Source organism: Chaetodon trifascialis, chromosome 21 (assembly GCF_039877785.1).
Source record: "Chaetodon trifascialis isolate fChaTrf1 chromosome 21, fChaTrf1.hap1, whole genome shotgun sequence".
NCBI lineage: Eukaryota > Metazoa > Chordata > Actinopteri > Chaetodontiformes > Chaetodontidae > Chaetodon > Chaetodon trifascialis.
In genome coordinates this window covers 4,438,227-4,451,087 of record NC_092076.1, presented here as the reverse complement: position 1 = coordinate 4,451,087, position 12,861 = coordinate 4,438,227, and the positions used below count along the sequence as shown (strand labels likewise).

The window sequence follows — 12,861 nt, the reverse complement described above, 5'->3', positions numbered from 1 at the left end:
TTCCAACTTATCACATGGTATCAGGTTTCCTTTGTGTACACATGCAGTGGCTTGGCATTTACAGAGCTCGGTGAGATTGTCATGGACTGTCGTGGACTTTTATTTCATTAGCCAAAAGATTGCAAACGATGTCTTTCATTCTTCCTGTAACTTTAATTTCTGCCTCTTTATCTCTGCTTTTCAGCAACATTCAACATGTTTAGACTGTGTGTGAAACAGCACCGTATAATAAACCTTGCTAACATGAAATTTAGCTTCTCCACAGCCCTTGAGAGGAGCTGTAACTAGATGACAGCCCTACCCAACACACACTTGTTATGAGCTGTAAGAGGTGAGATGCTGTGTGCAGATTGTGTGGGAAAGACAACTCCGGCTATGTCATTCTCACTCCATGCTTTTATTGTTGAAGGAAAACAGTGCACTAACCCAAACTGCCTCAGCAGAGCACCTTTTAAACACTCCTAGCTGTTAAAAGCTGCAGCTGCACGAGGATCGGTTACATTCTTTATCTCACCTTATAGAGCTTTTCCGAATGAGAACTATAAATTTCCAGACTTGTGCTCCTCAAGAGTGGCCGTTCGTGTATCTGCAGTCCTTTTTATCTACTTTTTCCCCCACGCTGGCTTCAAATTAATTTTCTCACAGCTGTTAACAGACGTTGAAAGAAGAAAAAATGGGTTGTAATTATTAAAAGTCTTTTGGGGAAGGTTACATAAAACACCATTTGAGTGAGTAAGCAGCCAAAACCATGGAGTCATGGCGCTCTAGAGAAAGAAAAGAGGAAAATTACTGGCAGGCAGATTTATAAGAAACGGCCAAGACTCTCCTGGTTAAATCACTAATTCTGATTTAGTCATTAAGCAACATAAACACCTTTAAAAGATGTAAGAAATCTTTAGATTTAAGTGGGTGTTATTTGCTTCGGGCGGACGCTAGAAAAATGGGAAATTTTTGAAACACGTGACGCCAAAACGTGCGAGTTACAACACAACCTCTCATTGAAACCAAAGGAAAACACTTGAGAAACACGTGTGTATCTTGGAGAACCTGTTAATTCATATCAGCCCGTAAAATCGCCATCATTTCTGAGGAACGTTGCCTGCGTTCATGTTAACTGCACAGTTCTCCCCTCCATATCCATTTCCCACTTTGTGACATGGCGTATGAGACGTGTCAGCCGGGGCCAAACAGATGTATCGCTGTGTGAATTATTGCAGTTGGAAGATTGTGAAGAAGAAATATTACAGAAATGTTAAACATAGCGGACTCAAATGTGACGGGGAGCCGTATCATCCAGTAAGCCTGAACGGAATTTCTGCGGGTCAATTAGAAGACAGCTCGCCGCGGCCCTGCCTTTGTCAGCTTTTATTTGTTTCATACCACCAAATTAAAAGGTAATCACCTGATAATAAGGCGGCCACGCGGGGAGGGAATAGTCCAAATGTCAGAATACCCAGAAGAATGTCAGTAGTCAGAAAATACTCGCCTTTTGTACCGCAACAGTTTTCGATTCCTGACTCATCCAGCTTGGCACATTAAAATAACAGCCTGCACGCTGAAACAATTATGAGAATAATATGGGGTGTTTAAACAGCTGTAGACTGTGGGAGGGCAGGGTGAGAGGCTGCGGGATTCGATGAGTCGTGGAATAAGAGAGGAGAGACCCATCACGATATCGGCGTCTCACTCACCAATGGCCGAAGAGCTGCATTTCAGTAGTGAAAGTTGAAAATGAAACCACGTCTGGATGGCAACGGAGGGCATCCAGACGCTGACACGTCTACGGCAACGAGATACTCAAGTGGGTTTAGGAACGTTTTCGCGTGAATCCAAAGCATTACAAAGTCCAGCTGAAGGTCAGCGTTGTCCCTCAGAGATTTCTGAGTGAACAGATGAATATGTCCGTGTTTTGAATGCCCTTAAAAGACTGATAACTGATAAGAGAATATTATACTGTGACATTTTTGATATGCTTAATGGCTTTCTTGTCAAGATTTAGAAAAGAGGAGTGATCCCTTCATCGTATCAGCCCGCTAAACATGTCCGACAGCCCATTATTACCAAACCCCAATAGTCCGAAAAATGTCCACATGACCTACACCAGTCTTGCTTGGTGAGGATTAGCGGTAGATGGTTGCTTCGATGGTTAAAGTTACAAAAGAACGTCCAGAGCCAATCAGAAGCAGAGTAGAGGCGGGTCTTCGCAGAATATGAAGCTACAGCAAGCAGTTGGTTAGCTTAGCTTAGCTTAGCTTGACTGAAACAGGGAAACACGTGCTCTGTCCACAACAAAATCTGCTTACGAGTTGGAGACTCTCGATGGCCGTGAACGACTCGTTTTCATGTGACCAACCGGCACAGCTGAAGGCGTTAGTAGGCTAGTTTTCGGTAACCCTGCTAGCTTATCTGCTTGTGCGGTAGAAGGAGGTAAACAGTGAAGAAACACATACAGAAAGAGTAAAACTTCCTACAGCAAAGAGAAAACTGTAGTAGGCTAAAGCTGTTAAACAAGCTGCCATATTTCGTTTATTTCCTCCTCCACGTTATCGACTGGTCTACGAGTATAAACTGGCTCCCCTCCAGTAACAAACTCCTAGCGTTTATAAAAATCCTCCTCCAGCTTCCCGCCTGGTGGCCGTGGCTGATACTCCTCTCACCACACGAGCCCCTGGGAAAAGCACATACGACGCTCCACTCCATGACCCAAAACATCTGCTGCTAATATGGGTCAGTTTTATCCACAGGGCCCCCCCAAAAAAAGCCCTGCACATGACAACTAAATGAAAAACACAAATGGCATGAATCAACCAGGCTGTGTGTTATTTCCCAGCACTTGTATCAACATGCTCGGAAACCCGCTGAGCTGTGAAATATCTAAGCTAGGACACCCGTTGGTTCTGCTCGCCTCCAAAAAAGGCCCTTCCTGGGCCAGGGTCAAGCCAGGAGAGAGTAACAGCAGTCGGGTTATTGTGTCTGGAAAGCTGAATTTGTTGTGGCTGGTGTTGGGTTGCTTACAGGAAGATTGTGAATTCAGCTGCGAGGTAAATAGAGCATTTTCAGAAGTTGCCTGAATTACTTGGATGTTCTGAGGATTGATCTTAAATCTAAGTAATAATGTAAGGTAGAAAGTTTATTTTCATGAAATAATCTGTGAAGGGAGACTATAGAGGACCACATCCATCAGAATTTTCATGCAGGGGCAGCAGCAGTTTTCACAATCAAAACCCATCTCCTAAAGCACCCCTGAAAGTGAGGTTTTGGATGTGTGGGCAGTTGCTTGGCCCACAGTGGGGGCCCTCTCTTATCAGGCTCTGTGAACCTCTCCAAACAGCAAGAGCTCTGCTGGTATCAGGACTCAGAGGAGAGCAAACATCTGTACTGGACAGGAGTGAACAGCCATTTGTTTGTCAGACTGTGATTAAGTGCGTGACTCGAACTCAGAGGAAAGCGCTGATAAAGATGTCCATTAGCTGTCCTGAACTCTCTCTCACACCGCCGCCATGTTGCTGAGACTCTAAATAGAAACACTTCTGTTTACGGTGGGGATGGTGTCACTATTTACTGTATGTGACGAAGACTATACCCTTAATAGAAAAATGGCGGCAGCGCCGTTTTCAAATGCCTCTCTGGTGAGTTGTCACGAAAAGTACAATTGCGTCCAACACGAGACCTCTAATCCTCGGCTGCAGCTCTGGGCCCACTTAAGGGTTTGTTCTTCTTCTTTGGTGCGTGAAGACCTTTGTAGTCCACTGCTACAATTAATTTTCTGTTCGTTTCGTGGCAGGAAGTGGAGTCAGATGCCGTTTGCTGTGACTTTTCGCGTGTGAATTGCCTTTTTGTTCCAAGGTGCCCCCCCTCCAGACGATATGTGTCTACTGACCTCTAAATAGGGAAGTTTTATGCAGTTGACCTTCGACTCTTACGTCTCTGTATTTATGTCTGAGAAAATAGTGAAATTATGACACTTAACACTGTCGCCTGCATGTGTCTGGAGCTGCTCTGTGAAGACTGGGGGCCATTGAGACGGCAGGTCAATCCGCTGACACCCCTCTCTTTTTTAACGGTGACTCACTGAAACACACTCACGCTGACATGCCGAGAGAACCTAAGAAATAATCAAATAGACTGTAAAGCCCGTTATTAAAGCAGCTTCAGCCTGCCTTTAAATTTATGAGCATTTAATTATCGTAGCATACAGAGAGACACGCAGCACAGTGTAATGTTACATGCAATTTGCAGTAATTACAAGATTATTTCTCAATAATTGTGAGGTCATGCAGTTAATGCAAGACATTATCTTAACAAAGACGCCGCGAGACGTCAAAAACACGTAGAAGAGACGAGACTTGAACTCCCGAAGCGTCGATAATTGGTTGAAACATTCAGGACTTGCCACTGAACAGGTCTAGTGGGCCCCCCAGAGGACAAGCACTAAAAATCACTGCTGTCTGTCAACAATGGCACAGAAACACCCAAGTTTGAATCTAATATATGCTGCAGCCTCTGGTGTTTTTCGATGTCTTTTGCGTATAATAGGTCTTGCAGATAGAAAATAATCTCTTTGCAATTATCACAACACATTCCAGATGTCACACGGTAAAAACAGATGGTCTCTCGGTGCAATCAGTCAGCTCCTAAATGGAAAAGAAAAAGTTTAAGCTTCATGAAATAAACACAAACAAAATCAAGAATCTCGCTCAATCACAGTCCGATCACACAGTGGCTCTTTATATGGAGTGATGCGTTTACTGTACGTCAGCCTCTGTCAGGTGTCACCTCCACAGTCCATGTCTGCGCTCTTTGACGTGCGTTCGCACTGAACCGTCTGTGAGGAACAGCTTAGCGCAATCATCCGCTGGGGGTTTGTCTCGTAGACGAGGAGCAGTAGCCTCTTTGATCATCCTCCTGATGTGTGGTCACAGCGGTTTCACTCCGCTCCTTCTGGCTCAATCAAGGGCCCTTGAACGCAGCGAGGTCCAACTTTAGAAAACAGGAACCTGCCCAGCTGTAGAGGCACCACCGAGATCCAATCAATGAGCAATCAGATTCCCTCTTATCTAGTTGGCTTGGCTGGATGTGGATGTTAATCAGTCCCATATCTCGGTAATGGTGTTCCTGTTAATTGCCTTCCCTCGTTCTGGCTGTATCCCCTTTCACTTGTGATCTCTATCTGCAAATGAGGTCAGAAAGGCATATGGATCCTGTTTCCAGCCCGTCTCCGCTGAATCCTAACAGGGAAGCAGCGCTGGCCGTGTGGCCCGGCGTTTAAAGCTGTCCTAAGATCAAGGCGCTTGTCGTCGCTCCCATGCGTTGATGTCACTGCTGTGTCAGGCCTTGAAGTTGCTCATTATGATCCTCGTTTAAGCTGAGCTTCGGTTCTCCGGCAGTTCCTGGGATACAGCACGGTCTATGGCTGCCTTTCAGAACAATGTCCAGACTATGTTTGCCACAATGGGGAGATTTAGCCTCTGCTCTTATCTCGCGTCAGTTCCCCATGAGAGCGGTCTCATTTGCATATTCATTGAGCTTTTGCATCTGATGCCCATCTCGTTAGACCTGGGAACGGTGTGATATCTGGACAGCTCCGGGGCAAGTCAGCCGCCCGTCTGAGTGACATGCAAATACAAAAAATAACGCAGACCGTGATTTGGTTAATCACGTTCTATAGCATGACTAACCAGGACCGACCTGGTCTGGAAGGACGGTTCTAGTCTAAACCGAGTTAAGAGTTCAAACCTGCTGCTGACACAGCATGACAAAATTTGAAAAATTAATTTGACAAATGAACTATGATGCAAATATCCACCTTTGGAGATGGAGATCCATGTAGAGCAAAGGCCAGCTGGGTCGTACTGAATCGTCCTTTGTCGCCTTCTCCTGAACCTCCAGCCCTTAAAGGCCTTCTTTCACCGCGAGAGGGTTACCCGTCATTTCTTTCAAGCTTCTCCTCATGCATAAATAAACCTGTGCCCTCCTCTCCCCGGCCAACCCTTGGGCCCACTCGAGGGAGCAGAAGGTCTAAGAGCATTCCTCCATGAAGACTTTCCCTTTTCTAACTTTGCTTTGATTTTACGCTCATTATCCCCCCTGCAGCTCCGCCAGTCCTGGACAAGAGACTCCATACCTGATGAAACAATGAGGGAGCTGTGCTGCATGATGAAGCTAAGCCGCGCTCGCGGTGGCAGGAGGGGATTGCATTGTCTCCCTACGTCACACCGCCACAGGAGGAAAAAAAGGGGGGAGACGCCATTATCCCCAGTTTTCTGCAGATCAAATTAATTAGCAGCAGAGCGCTCCTGAAAGAGGAGCTTCTCCAAAGCGGGGCGTCTTACCCGGTCACTTCTCCCCATAACCCTTTGTTATTCACGGGTGCCCAGCTGTTGTGCTGCTGCTGTCAAAGCAGAAGACCTTCTCCCTGATCTTCAACCTCCTCGCCCCTAATGATGCCCTGGAGGCAGCGGGGCTAGAGGGCAGGTGGCAGGGTGAAAGGTCTCTCTGGATGGGAGAAACTCCTCACTACTCCCATGACTTCTCCCAGCTTGTTTGAAGTGAAAATCCACTGAAAATCCACAAAGATTTGTTGTCGCTTGATTGCTGAAGGACTGTTTTTTTCAGGACGGCTCATTAACGGAAGGAAAATTAGCAAATGAGAATATTCTCCTGATGAAGAGTATTAACACTGGCACAAACAGCAGGTGTTAAGTGGCAGGCACTGATTATTCTACCTGTTGGAATCTGAGAAGAAATGCTTGAAAGGGCGCTTTTGTAGAATTAATTAGGAAGAATAATGATTAGTGTGGAGGAAAAGTGTCTGAAAATATGAAAACACTACTCCTCATTTCACGTTTTGAAGCAAACTAAAATATGTAAATCTGTAAATCGTAAATTCATAAACAGAAAGAAACATCTAAAAAACATAAACTTGCCACTAATAAATAATTAAACTACCAATGAACAGATTCTGGACAAAGTGCTACTGCTGCAAAACCACTTTATAGCAACACTGAGTCCTGGTCCAGACACAAGTGGATGATGCAATACTGACCCCTAGTGGAGTGTTGATGAAACATCACATATGGTACCTTTGAGCACAAATTGTGCAGTGGTGACACATTATATCAGATAAAAGAATAACTCAGCATCTGTCTATTAGCATCTAATGCACATGTGACTGTCTTCATGTTTCCTCCTGCTTCTTGTCCCTCTTGGACAGTTTTTGCTCACAGCTCTGCGTGAGTCGTCTCTCGGCCTGGACACCGTCTTCGAGCTGGGTCACAGCGAGCAGTCTGGATCCTGCCTGCTCTCTGAATGCACCTGCAGGGTTGATCCTGGGCAAGCTGGTGCTAGCTTTCGTGAAGCATTCTGGATTTGGTGCTGTTCTCCTGAGAAAACGCTGAGGAGCCCGTGGCCCCTCTGTGGCACTCACAGTGAACTCACTCACTTTCTTGCCTGCCCTGTGTGCGTCAGCACTCTGATGCCATGCTCTGCCTTGCGTTGTGTTTGTCATATTTTGACTGACAGCTGTTTTTAAAATGGGAACGCATGTCTTGGCCCTGCGGGTCTGCGTTGGATTGATCTGGGTCTGCAGACTCAGGTCGGGGTACAGAGGATCCTGAGACATGTGAGGACCCCAGGAGTCTCGCAGCCTGGCGTTGCGCTCCATGTTGATGCTGACTTCGTCCCTGCGCTGCGCCCTCTGGATGGCGTTGACCCTGAGCAGGAGGGAGTCACGTGTAAGAGGATGATGAGGACCCCTCCTCTTAATACGCTCACTCGTTGCCCTCTCGCTCAGCATCAGAGCCTGTTTGGCACAGCGCTCTCCGGCTGTGAAGGGAAAGTTTCATTTACAACCAGCTGATCTTCAAACATGTTTCTACCATTTCTACCACACATGGAACAATCGGCAAAAGGCCTTAAACTTGGACTCCCTGCCGTCACTACGGCTGTTCAAAGGCCTTTTTCAGATCTTGTTTTAAATGTTAGCAGCTCGGTTTTCAAGCATTGCTTCACATCACCACGCATCTGTAAATGAGGACGCCTCCTCAGTGGTGTTTTGAGGTAAAATGCGGTCTAATATAACCTGATCTAATACAGCTGAGCCTGCTTACCTGGTGCTCGACATTTAGCGGGGGTGGGCGGGGAGCAGGTGTGGCGCAGCAGGTGAGCTCTCTCCGGTTTCTTGTCGTTACAGTTGTGCATCTTCCGGCCGGATGAAGCCACCTGAGCCGTGTGATCCGCCTCGACACAGGTGAGAGGAGGCTTTCTGAGCACAGCGGCACCCTGACGTCCCTCTGATGACTCCACGTAGTCCCAGAACACTTTGGCAAACTGGTAGAGCTTCACACTGCATGTCGAGTTCACTAATATGCTAAAGGAGGGTGAAGACGTAGAAAACGAGAGATGAGTGTACGCCACTGATGCAAGATCTGAGCATGACACCTGCTTTCATGCGCCCGACTCACCTGCTGTCATGGAAGCGCAGGGACAGTATTTGGCCTGTTTCAGCCTCTGCCGTGATGTCTCTCAGACAGTCTCCGGTGAGGAAATTAAATATGCGAATCTTTCCATCCGCACAGCCAGTAACGACACGGAGGTGGAGGAGAGTCAGAGATTTCACCTCCCTGCAGAAAAGTCAGCCTTCAGTTCAACATTTAGAGTAAAAAAAGCTGCAGCAGCTTTCTGGACCCATCAAGGTTTCCTGCTTACTTCGGGTGGCTGAAGGTCATCAGACACTGTTGAGCGTCACAGCTGGTGCTCCAGGCCATGACCTGACCGTTACAGTCCCCAGATAAAAGGTGCCATTCGTCCAAGAACAGGCACTTCACTGAGCTCCTGTGGGCATTGATCACCTTCAGGAAAGCAAAAGAAAAGAACACAGGTATGAACAAAGGTCTTATCAACTGTCGACATACAGAAGTGCTTACTGAAACAGAGCAGATATGAAGACTATCAGAGTTTATACAACAGTCTCACCCTGAGCAGCGACGCTCTCTCCATGTCCCAAATTTTGACAAGGCCCCGGACACAGCTGCTGCAGACCGTCCCCGTCCTGATCCTCACACACTGGACAGAACTGGGGTGCTTGAAATTTAAATCCTCAAAATGCTTCCCTGTGCGTAGACTCCATGCTGCCAGTGCGGATGTTAAGTACAGTGTAGTTAAGCTCACAACAGTGGTTTGAAACATTAAAACAAACAATCGCCAATATGAGGAACGTGACATCGAACAGAACGCGCCTGAAGCTCGATGAACACATTCTGTGCTATTGGAAATTTATCACAACTTGCAGGATTTTCCTAATTTGAGGAGGCTCCAGCTAAACAGAAATGTAGACGTGTTGAACAACCAGAGGCCTCGATGGACATCCTTCAAAGGCTGCTCACCTTTTACTAGACAGTCTTTAGCCCCTGAGACAAGTCTGTCAGCATGGACATCCAGGCAGTTGACAGTGTCAGTGTGTCCATACAGCGCCATCACGCACCTGTCTGTCTTCAGATTCCAGCACCTGCAGGTGTGATGAGACAACAAATCTCAGCCCGGCTGATCAAATCTCAGTCTAATTATCGTACATTGATTGCCTCCCCCTCACCGGATGCTTGTATCGTAGCTCGCAGTTATCACCAGGTCTCGGTCCTCACAGAGCAGCACCACCCGGACGCTGCCGGCGTGGCCCTTCATCACTGACACCACTTTTGTCTCTGATGCCACATGGAGCAGATGCACCGCGCGGTCCTTGGAGCCCACGGCCATGAACGATCCACCTCTGTAGTCCACCACCCGATGAGGGTCTCCTCTGTCAGACACAACCGGAATGCATCAGTCACGCAGCATCAGGTTTGTTTTGTGTGCAGCGTTTGGCGAAGCACTCCGAGCACACTGACTTGTCCAGCAGCACGGTGGTAAAATATGCACCACAATAAACATTTCGCTCCTCCATTCGCACTGTCCTGGTTTTGATTTTGGCATAAGCAGCTGCAAATGGCTCCACCTGTGAAGGCAGTCAAAGAAAAGACGAGTCACGCATTGAAAATCGGATGTCTGGCACAAAAACCAAAGCTTATTTATAGCGCTAGTCAAGGTATTGATTTGTTGACCTTTTGGACACCAGCTTGAACATCCTCTGTCTCATCATCCTGGACAGGGACGGGGACTTCGACGATGCTGGCGTACGTAGGACTGACTATATTAACACCTTCGCACCTCTAGAGCAGGAAAAAATGATTACTAGTGATTTGATTTCATCCTCATCACCAACAGCTGAAAGACTTTTAAAAATACAAAATCTTACTAAATCGTAGACATACAAATGCTCCACCTTCATCATCGCCTTAATCTGATCCTGAAAAATTCTCCTGAACTTGATTTCCTCCAGGGTTTCCTGTGCGCGGCGCTGCCAGTGTGGACAAACCTTCAGGCAGCGCCTCAGAGACGGCCCATCTAACAGACCTGGAGGACACACAGGGACAGTGTAATGTCTGCATGCATGCACAACATTGGTAACGGACAAACAGAATGGAAAATATTTTTACTGTTTGTTTTATTGATAAAAAATACCAAATGCAAATGTAATACTGATCACTTTGTCTCCGTGTGCTACACTGCTTGGATGCCTTCTGTGTGTCATATTCTTCCTTAAAGTAATCCATCGGACAGACGTCAATGGGAGCAAACAGCCAGTTGCTTGCTTGGCAGGGCTTTGTTGTTCTTACATAAAAGACCTTCCCATTTGAATGGGAAGAATTTAACGAGCATTCTTAAGTAATTAAGCCGCATCTCCATAGCGCCAACAGACCGGCCTCGTTTCTTTATGCTGTCAGTTTCAGGACGAGTACACTTTAGACTGAACATGGAGACTAAAGTTGACTCTGGTTTGACTCCATTAGTTAAAGGACTAATATCAGACTGTAAAAATACGCCATTACAGGTACAAATTCTGCAAAATGTTACTTGGTATGTAAGTGTAATCAGGGAAATGTAAAGGAGCAGAAGAATAACAAGGCATGAAAAGAAAATACTCAAAGTACTTGAATAAATGTACTTAGTTAGATTTCATCATTGGACTGCCTGTATGTGTGTGTCTGTCTGGATACAGTATTTTGAAGCACTAACGATGTGCACATTATCAGATTAATTTGAAACATGTATAATGATCTATGTTGCATAATAGAAATATATAAAGAATACAATTGGCTGTCAATCTGGCAGCCTGCAACGTGCCAAAGTAACGAAAGTGCTGCAAATTATCAGTGATTTTAGCATGTCATTAGTGTTACCTGTGTGCTGACTTACCTAATATCCTCTTTGACAGATCAACAGGTAGGCAGCCTATGAAGTCTCGGTATCGGCCGATTCCAGACACAGACTTTGAGGATCCTGGCACCACCATAAGAGCGGGGTCCTCCGGCTCCTCATCACTGTCCTGATCCTGTTGATTGTGGCTACTCGCTGAAAATGCCATACGGTATGTAAGAATTATTAGTGATCAAAATAAACAAAGCAAAGATCGTGTTGCGTTCAATCACTTCATAAATGAAGCAAACTGTATGTCCTTTACCGGCCTCTAGCGGTGGATTGTGGGAATTGCACCGCAACTCAAACTGCTCTAAGTTTACACAAATTCAATTTTAAGAGAATAGACTCTTTAACTTTAACAAAACTAAACTATCTAATCATGATCTTTGTTTGTTTGTTTGTTTGTTTGTTTGTTTGTTTGTTTTACCATGAAACTGCAGAAACCTTCGTTTTTGTCTGACCAGAAGCACGCTGGTTAAATTAGAGACCATGCGTAATAGTTCCGCGTCACAAAGTGACAAAACACGGCAGAGATAGCGTGATTTCATCCAGTCCGGGCTGCTGTTGAACCAGTTCCAGATCTCATTCATGTCGATGCCCAGCGGTCTCCCACCCAGCGCCGGGTCTGGGCTCCTGCAGGGGTAGTCCTGAGGAGACGCGGGGCTCCTGGACCTGGCGTAAGTGAGTAGAGGCCATGATGTGACACTCAGCACACTCTGGATGCTTTCGAGCATTTGTTTGCTTCTGCACCGTAAGATCAGCTCCACTACGAATCTCCTCTTGAATTCATCCGACAGCCTCCACGAGCACCGAGCGGAACCCGGTGGGTCTGGGGCGAAGGCGCAAGGCGGACACATCCCGCACATGCTGGCGCATCCACGCGCCGTTTCACGGCTCAGCTCGCACCCGAACACGCTTCTACCGAACTTAACGGACTTCATGTCGATGCTGTGTTTGTGGTGCTCTCTGTTGGCTGCGTCGTTACTTTGAGGAATATCAACAAACAGACAGACGACATTCAGCGGGTTGCCAGGCAACAGGTTCCACGCGCCAGCAGGGAATGGATGCTCTCGAGGCAAAGTAGCCGAACTAGCTAGCTGCTGCAGCATTGGCATCATCCTCTGTGAGGAGATTAGTTAGCCTTCCTTCCTTCTGAGTGAAGTTTGTGTGATACATTAGATTTACGCCAGAAAATGAAGCTATTTGCTTCAACAAGAAACAACCGATTGACCCTGTCACCCAGCTGCGCACAAAAGTAGGTTTGTTTAACTATCTTTGTTCCGTTGTCCTGGTTAGGGGTGTATGCCTATTTCTGTCTACCTTACTGAAACAAACAACAAACACTGGTTACTAACGCTGTGTCAGAATATGTGTCTTTAGAAAAAACTATACAAAACACGTGCGCCGCCCGGGAATCGAACCCGGGTCGCAAGAATGGGAATCTTGCATGATACCACTACACCAGCGGCGCAGTTATTATGAGCGCCGTCGACAGCGTTCTTGATACTGTGTGGTCAAACTATATGGGTCATGGACTTTACTCGAGTAGGTATATTGCGCTTCAGTGTT

General features: G+C 46.5%; 1 protein-coding gene and 1 non-coding gene across 2 annotated transcripts; both read right to left on the bottom strand.

Moving 5' to 3' along the window:
• Positions 1 to 7,156: 7,156 nt before the first annotated feature.
• Positions 7,157 to 12,233, bottom strand: fbxw10 (F-box and WD repeat domain containing 10). Its single transcript, XM_070991098.1, is given in 12 exon segments — positions 7,157 to 7,824; positions 8,109 to 8,368; positions 8,463 to 8,621; positions 8,707 to 8,849; positions 8,974 to 9,128; positions 9,384 to 9,505; positions 9,590 to 9,793; positions 9,882 to 9,988; positions 10,095 to 10,202; positions 10,316 to 10,446; positions 11,290 to 11,445; positions 11,720 to 12,233. Coding segments are annotated over 12 exon segments (2,727 nt in total).
• A 459-nt stretch (positions 12,234 to 12,692) lies between these two features.
• Positions 12,693 to 12,763, bottom strand: trnag-ccc (transfer RNA glycine (anticodon CCC)). Its single transcript has one exon. It is a non-coding gene; the product is annotated as a tRNA-Gly (tRNA).
• Between the last annotated feature and the right edge of the window lie 98 nt (positions 12,764 to 12,861).